The sequence below is a fragment of the Brienomyrus brachyistius genome, chromosome 3, assembly GCF_023856365.1.
Source record: "Brienomyrus brachyistius isolate T26 chromosome 3, BBRACH_0.4, whole genome shotgun sequence".
Classification (NCBI taxonomy): domain Eukaryota; kingdom Metazoa; phylum Chordata; class Actinopteri; order Osteoglossiformes; family Mormyridae; genus Brienomyrus; species Brienomyrus brachyistius.
The window spans coordinates 22,556,253-22,563,873 of record NC_064535.1 but is presented as its reverse complement, the minus strand read 5'-3'; the positions used below and the strand labels follow the sequence as shown (position 1 = coordinate 22,563,873).

General features: G+C 42.1%; 2 protein-coding genes across 2 annotated transcripts; one reads left to right on the top strand and one right to left on the bottom strand.

The window, feature by feature from the left end:
• Positions 1-338: 338 nt before the first annotated feature.
• On the bottom strand, positions 339-3,869 carry si:dkey-39a18.1 (uncharacterized protein LOC557637 homolog). The gene is made up of 5 exons (XM_049008429.1): positions 3,810-3,869; positions 3,091-3,238; positions 2,451-2,623; positions 1,927-2,046; positions 339-1,328 (listed from the first exon to the last, which is right to left on the bottom strand). Exons 2-5 carry the CDS (start codon positions 3,235-3,237, stop codon positions 779-781), a joined length of 990 nt encoding a protein of 329 aa, XP_048864386.1. The 5' UTR covers position 3,238; positions 3,810-3,869; the 3' UTR covers positions 339-778.
• A 1,396-nt stretch (positions 3,870-5,265) lies between these two features.
• Positions 5,266-7,201, top strand: LOC125739471 (THAP domain-containing protein 2-like). Its single transcript, XM_049009620.1, has 5 exons — positions 5,266-5,430; positions 5,643-5,835; positions 5,954-6,064; positions 6,178-6,382; positions 6,548-7,201. The coding sequence occupies exons 1-5, from the start codon at positions 5,351-5,353 to the stop codon at positions 6,616-6,618; spliced, it is 660 nt and encodes a 219-aa protein (XP_048865577.1). The 5' UTR covers positions 5,266-5,350; the 3' UTR covers positions 6,619-7,201.
• The last annotated feature ends 420 nt before the right edge of the window (positions 7,202-7,621 follow it).

The following is a 7,621-nucleotide window of genomic DNA, read 5'->3' as shown; positions in this document are numbered from 1 at the left end:
AGGGGAGCAAGAGCCATTGCCTGGCTGAACCACTGGAGCAGAACACCTGGCCCCAGGTCCTGTTATTGGGTTTTGTTGAGGAGAAAGGCAGCAAAACATTGGGAAAACTCTGGAGCCTGCAGAAGCCCGTTCCCCTCAAACAGTGAGCCTGAAAGCCACCCTAGGAAGCATCTGCCACAATGTGAGCAGTGTCCGCTTCCAGTTAATGTTGGTCACATGACCTAGTCCAAGACTTATTCATCACTGTGTAGCATTACCCCCAAAGCTTTTCACAAGATGCAGTAATGAGCAGAGATGCATGGAGCAGTGAATAAATGTCGCTCTTTAATGACACATGGTATGCAAAAAAAAAAAGAATTCATTAGGCAGGTTAATGGACCTCTGTCATCGCCAAAATGTAAACGCTGCAAAGTGTCAATTTTTGTGACAATGAACATTCTCACACGTCAGTTAATATTACATTGTGTATAAAAGTCAGGCATTTTTCATAGCTTGATTAAGATCATTTAACGAAATGTCCAGAGTGCTGCAAAAGTATGCAGTTGTCTATGAAAATATAACGGGTCTGATCTGAAACATTAATCACTGAGCCATAGTGAAAACTTTAGTTCTGGGTAGATCTCAGTCAGGGGATTTATGAGTGAGGTTTAGCAGTTGGGATTTAGAAATGTTTAAGGCTTAATAAATATTGTAATGGGCTGGGATTTGGAGGTGCAGGCCTGCAAAGAGATAAAGAATAATTCCAGAGAGGTTTAAGGAAGTACTTTAGTGGTGGAGCTTAGGGGAGAATTTTAGGGGTGGGGCAGGTCATGGTGATTTTGGGCACCAACCCCCCATTGGAGCTGGCCAGCTCCACGGTGCGGGTTGCCAAGCAACGAGCTGGCATCGAAGGGAACGACAAGCCAGGTAGCTGAAGGAGGTGAGGGGGAGCAGGGCTGTTACAGCGACAGGGTGGTCTCCAAATGTAGGGCCCGTGCCCAGAGTTTGGGGTCCAGCTGCTGTCCTGTGGCTCCCCTCCGCCATGCTGCTGTGGCCTGGGGGGCAAGCGCATACCTTCCTTCTGCGGCACCATTACTTGCCAGAGCTGCTTCCAGCCTTGGGGCTTCCGGAGGAGAAGGTCTCTCCCTCCACCAGGGCCTCTGGGGATGGAGATCCCCAGCCCAAAGAATACTTCACCCATCGCTGGGGTGCCGTCCTCCATCCTGCCCTGGTCTTTAGCCGGGACACAGGTGGAGGTAGGTGGATGGATGTGGAAGTTCTCTGTAGTCATGTGACTTGGGTCAGCATCTTTGCTACAGTCCTCCACCTCACAGAGCCTCTCCATCCCTCTACAGAATGCAACAACCAAGAGCAAAAGCTAATCACAGAAGACAAGATGACAGCAGTTTACAGTACAGATTATTGCTTTAACAGGACAGGCAATGAACCACATAGAAATATTTTTCATATTTCTTAAAGGCATTGTCTTATTATGTCAGATTTTTATAGCATTTTAGATAATCATTTACATGTATTTCTAAGTGAATTACAGTGCTCACAGAAATTCTCGGGGCACTTAATTCAGAAAAAAATCACAAGAACAAACAAAATCATGACTTTTTTTGTTTATAAAAACATATACATCACTTTACAAACAAACAGTAGCTTTATGTAAAACATTCATTTCAAGTAGCAATAAACTGAAACTCAAATAGTTCTGAAGTTAAAAAGTTCATTGACAAGCGGCCTCACTGGGTGCTTTTTAATAGGTAACACCTGTGCAATAACGTAAAACACCAAACATCTGTGTTTCGTATCCCTTTGGGAGCCAATGGCTACAACTGCAGACCTGAATGAGTCATTGAAAAAATGATGACACTTAATAAGGAAATGTGTGCAGAAGATATAATAAACATTGCTTGTCAATGGACTTATCAATGAAACTACCTCTTCCCAGCCCGAGACGGCGGTCTCTCCAGGCCCCAGGCCCGAGCAGTCCTGGGCTGGCATATGGGAGGGAATGCACACCCACGGGGATAGCTGGATCCCTGCACCATCAGACTGCACCTGCAAGGTACGGGGTGCAAAATGCAGCTGGCGGGATCACAGATAGCCCAGAAAACAAGAGAGACAGTAGAGCTGACATCCACAAGCAAAACTGACATTTTTACTCGTTTATATCTGACACTTCAATCCAAACTGACTTAAATACACTAGAATGAAGGGTTACAATTTATTTGTGCTCTCTGTGATTTGAACCCACAATTCTCACCATTTTAGCACACTGTTGGGATGCAGCAGATCTGTCCACCTCTGCTGGGAATTGAACGCTGGTCCTTTGCTTAGCTGGCAGCTATGCTAACCACTTCTCCACCAACATTTGATACATTATTACAGTGCAGCCATCATTGTACGGGCAGATGAATAAGATAGCAGACATAACAGATAAAATACCAGTTGTGCTGACTTACCGGATTTTACTGCCATCAATGGAGACCGGCGGTAGTTTAAGATCCGTGGTTTTGGCAAAAGCCCGTGGCCGCCTGACCCTTCTCCCGCACTGCAGGCTCTTCACACTCTGCGTCTCATCCTCATCCTCCCAGATGCCACACCCACGTAGCCATAGCAACTCACCAGTCACGCCCTGGGCAGCACATGGGCAGAGTTAAGGTCACAGCCGCAAGACACACCGGAAGTGAAGGATGAACACAGCACCTATTCCACATTCTTGGCTCTGAATTTATGTGTGTTACGTAACACAGCCATGTTCCATATCTGAAAGTTCCACTTGCAATGATTCTCAATAGAAGCAAGTGTGGATGTTAACTGCTGACCAACCCACTGAAAAATTAACATTTTTTGTTGAAAATTGCTCCCATATGAAGCCTGAGTTATCATACATGGTTTTAAAATCGGGGAAAAATATACTTAAAGACACAATTTATACAGTATATCCTGGCAACCTTTTGCTGCTCGGAACATCACTGTCAAATAAATTGAGACTCAGAGGATTAAAGTGCTATTAATTATTACAGCATAACCATCACTGTATGAGGATAAGCTGCAGTCATGGGTCATGGTCAATATCTTAAAGGAGCTCTTCTTCAGTACCTTCCGCTGCCTCAAGGAGACGGGTTCAGAGTAGGAAGAGGGCACTGGGGAGATGTCTCTCTGGGCAGAGTGGACCCTCTGCTTTCTCGTTTGCTGGTCCAGAACATTTTGAGCTTTGGGCTGGTGCCTGTGACCAACCAGCTTCATCCTAAAGAGTGGCAGCAGTCAAGGTGCACCAACCATGCATGATGAACTTTGGTTTTGCACCACGAACTTTAAGGCATGATTGCAGGTTTCACATGGAACATGGGGGGGGGGCTGTTTCATCTCTCCCTCTGACATAGAGGACAACTTCCAATCATCTCAACACTCTGATGGACCCCATAAATCTCACCTGGTTAGCTCACACCTATGAGAGCCCCACTACACCTCCTCTCCATGTGTACTATCTTGGTAGATACCTTCCTCTCCAACAAGCCAGCCAATTAAATTTTCATGTTAAACACCATCATGCAAATATGACTGATATATCATCATTAATAAATAAATCATCATTGTCACTAAATCATCATTAATATCATGGATGCTTTGCAAATGTATGGATATTTTGCCTCTGGATACAAATGATTAATCTTTCATTTTACTGCAAAGCCCACCTGACTTCTTTTATAATTATTCTTTCTATAATTATTTCACGATATCAATAAAATATTAAAGTGCGCAAGGAACTCTAAAAGTTTCTCTCCACCATACCATCACCAAAAACAAAGAAGCCCTACCTGATGAGAAGAGCCGGGGATGGAACAAATAGGTTTACCAAAGCAGTGTGTACTTATACTGTGACGTCACAAGGAGTCCGTATGCGGGTCGGTGGGTGGGAGGCTTACCTAGGTTATGAAAAGTGTAGCAGATTGTGTTACGGAAGGGTGCTGCGTTCGTGAAGAAATAACTAAATTCCTCACTGTTCATTTAAACAAACTTTTTACACTTTAAAACGCATTTTGAAATATATTAGCAATTAAAACTGCGATTACGATTACATGATATTGACTTGAGCGTTTTGGTTTGTTTTTACCCAGCAAGAAACCAATTCATCTGATAACTATATTTAGAATAAAAATGTAATCACTATACAATTAATGAATTAAAAAAAGTGTATCAAAATCAAAATAACTGATATTTTGATTGAAATTAAAAAGTGTTTATTTTACATACTCCTTACTTTTAAACAAATTTTGCAGCTACATCTAGAAGAAAAGTAATACAGATTCTAAAGTATAGAACTACATCATATTTGAAACAGCACAAGTAATAACACTTAACTCAAAACTCAAATAGAGTTGATGGAAACTTGAGAGAGCCCTGTAATATCAATGGAGTCTAAATGAGCCTCTGAAAGATTAATATATGAGGCGATTTTGTTTTGCATAAAAGAAGACATCGGTCCCCTTACCAATAAGAATAAGAAATCAAATGTTATTTCTAACTTAGAGCGGGAAATCTATATCAGTTTTATATGTTAACAAATAAAATTTTACATTGATGCAGAACGCTTGAGAGTATTTTTAAGTATTCCCTTTTATCCCAGACTATCCAAGTTCTTGGTCCTAAGTCTAACCAGAGCTCAGCGTGAGATAACTGCAGTACTACCTCCTGCTGAGTGAGCTAGAGGAAACGTTCACAACCATTTTTGCAGGAGCAATGATTAGCTCGCAACAGTTATTACTTCACCTAGTTAGACCACACTGGGTTAATTTAATGCTGTGCTGGGATAATTGTATTATTCTCTCAGAAACCCTCTTAGTATCTCTTTATACAAACATATTGTATCATCGCGGTCTTCTCGATTGTAGATTTCTCAAAAGGGTATTGCATATTAAATAATAAAATGTGTGTTAACTGTGGCAATAAGGAATATTGCCAGTGTAAGGGATGGCTCTGAATTACCAAGCCCGCCTATTAAGATGAAGAAACCCATTCGTAAAAAGTAGAACCTTGTTTGGTGGGAGCGGTTTCATAGGGGAATGTAATTGTCATCGGACCAAAATTAGGAGACCCGGAATGCAGCAGGAACGTGTGAAGGCCGGTCAGTATAAACAGAGGGATCATGTTTTCCATACACATGAAACATGTCTCAAAGTAGCAGTTTTCTTGTGGTCAGTGGGAACATAAAAAAAGGCCTTTTCGGAGATTAAAAGAACCTCGGGATACCGGAAGTGCGTCACGTTCGTAGCTGCCATAGATATCATTGGGATTGTTAGCATGCGTAAATTCCGCCGCCATCTTGTGACGGGGTCCCGACCAGTCCCACAAATGGAAGATGCCGGACTTTTGTGCTGCTTATGGATGCTCTAATCAAAGAAATGATAAAACTAAACAACAGGGAATAACATTTCACAGGTGAGAAGTGGTTTTTACCATATTGGATTTCTGATTGATGGCTAAGTTACTGAATTAAGCTAAAGTAAGCTAACTTTTGTTAGGTAAAGGAAACAAAGGATGAATATGTTTATCAAAGTAATATATCTGTACCATGCTAAAGTTATATTTGTCAAACCGTTATATCGCTGTATGTTACTGTGTTAAGCATAGACGGACTGTTTCGTGTGTAGATTCCCAAATGACAAACTGAGGCGACAGGCATGGACAGCTGCACTGAGGAGGAAGGGGTTCGAGCCACAATCCCGTACAGTCATCTGTAGCTGTCATTTTAAACCTGAAGATTTTGACAGGACTGGACAGACGACCCGTTTAAAGGAAGGAGCGATCCCATCCGTTTTTAAATTTCCCGACCATCTTTCCAAAGTTAGTGTCATGACAGTTTCTCATTTAATTTTCACTAGTCATGTGTAATGCCCACTACATATAAGAATAAAGCAATTTTTTTGCTCCTGTTGACTTAAACTGTTTACATTTTCTCTAGCTGTCCAGTACATCCGGGACTTGCAGGACATACAAAAAGGCAGCCACAGAATGTCCACGTCCACCTGCCAGCGGACTTGGAGGACTCCATCTCAGCAAGGAGTCAGTAACAGTGAGTGAAATGATTTTCACACCTTTGCTGGATGCTGGGCCCCATACAGCAGTGACGTTTATAAAAATGAGCAGGCTCGATTTTAAATTACTGAAAGATGTATATATTTTCAGGATCACCATTATGCCTTTGACCCCGTTAAAGCAAAACACGACATAGCTGAGGCCCAGGAGCAGCTGGAGAAATTACAGCGGGAATTGAGAAATGCCAAGGACCGTGAAAAAAGACACAATAAGAGAGTGAAAACCCTGTTACAGGATTTAAAAGACAAAGACATCCTAACAGAAGAACTGCAGCAGAAGCTGGATAACTACTCTGGTTGGTTGACCTGGTCCAGCTCCTTCCCTATAACAGATGCATGTGTAGCAGTTATTGTTTCATAGTGGTTTAAATGTATGTCTCTTCACACACATTTTGACCAGCTGCTATTACCTGTTATAGTAAAAAATCAGTATACACCTACCTGAAATACTTTCCTAACAGAGCTGTTGAAGTGGCTGCCTCGCCCCAAGATGGCAGCTGCATTGACGCATCACTCCAGTGAACAGCAGTGACCAAGGCGGCATCTACATGTATGATCTTTATGAGTAACTGCATGCGCAGTTAGCACTGGCTCGGAATATTGACAGGACTGAACGATAGAAAGCTTTTTGTGACCTCTGTTAAGCACGTCCCCTTTCTTTAACTTTTGTAATTGTTTGTATGACTGCTATATATTTATGTTATTTATTTGAATTTAACTATAATTTTTGGACATTTATTAAAGGTTGTACATTATGTAGGATCATTTGTATTAGACATATCATGCATTTTTACAGTTTTTTCCAATGACCTACATCAACTCCAGTGGTTTCTTATGTTCTGTAAAATTCCCAAGATTTGTAAATAGAATTGCCTTGAAGTCCAAACCAGATTTGCCCATGGTCTGAGGGAGCCACCCAGTTCATTTGCTTTAGTAATTGGTTTTATACAAAGCTTGTTTTTTTCCCTCTGATTTATACATCCAGCTAATAAGGGTTTGTCTTTTTTCAGTGGTGGATGTAGCCATTGGTGCCTCATTTATCAATGTAATCATGGCTTCAAAAACCTGAGAAAATTTTGTATCAAAGTTTGAATTAAAAGATTCATATGGTAAAATGTTTCGTTTGAGAGAAGGCCTTGGTGACAGACTTAACTGGAACAACGACAGGGTTGGACTCTACAGGCATGAGCCGGGTAGACCAGCGCTTCCCAAACCACCTCAGGGCACACTGTCCTCAGGGCACACTGGACAGATCCACCGTTTTTGTTGTATCCCAGTTTCCCAGAACACCTGTAAAGTATTTCCAGCTCTTGATTGTTTGGGTCAGGTGTTCTGGGGATTCGAATAAAATGTGGATCTACCCAGTGTGCCCTGTGGACTCGTTTGGGAAACACCGGAGTAGACTGCTCTGCTCCCCATGTACTGCCAGTCTGTTCCTGCCTGTATCCCATTCTTCACTGCTGTTTACTGAGGGAGTAACACCAAGAGAAAAGAGGCTGAAGACGCTCAGCTCCAGGGTGGACACAAGGCAGAGA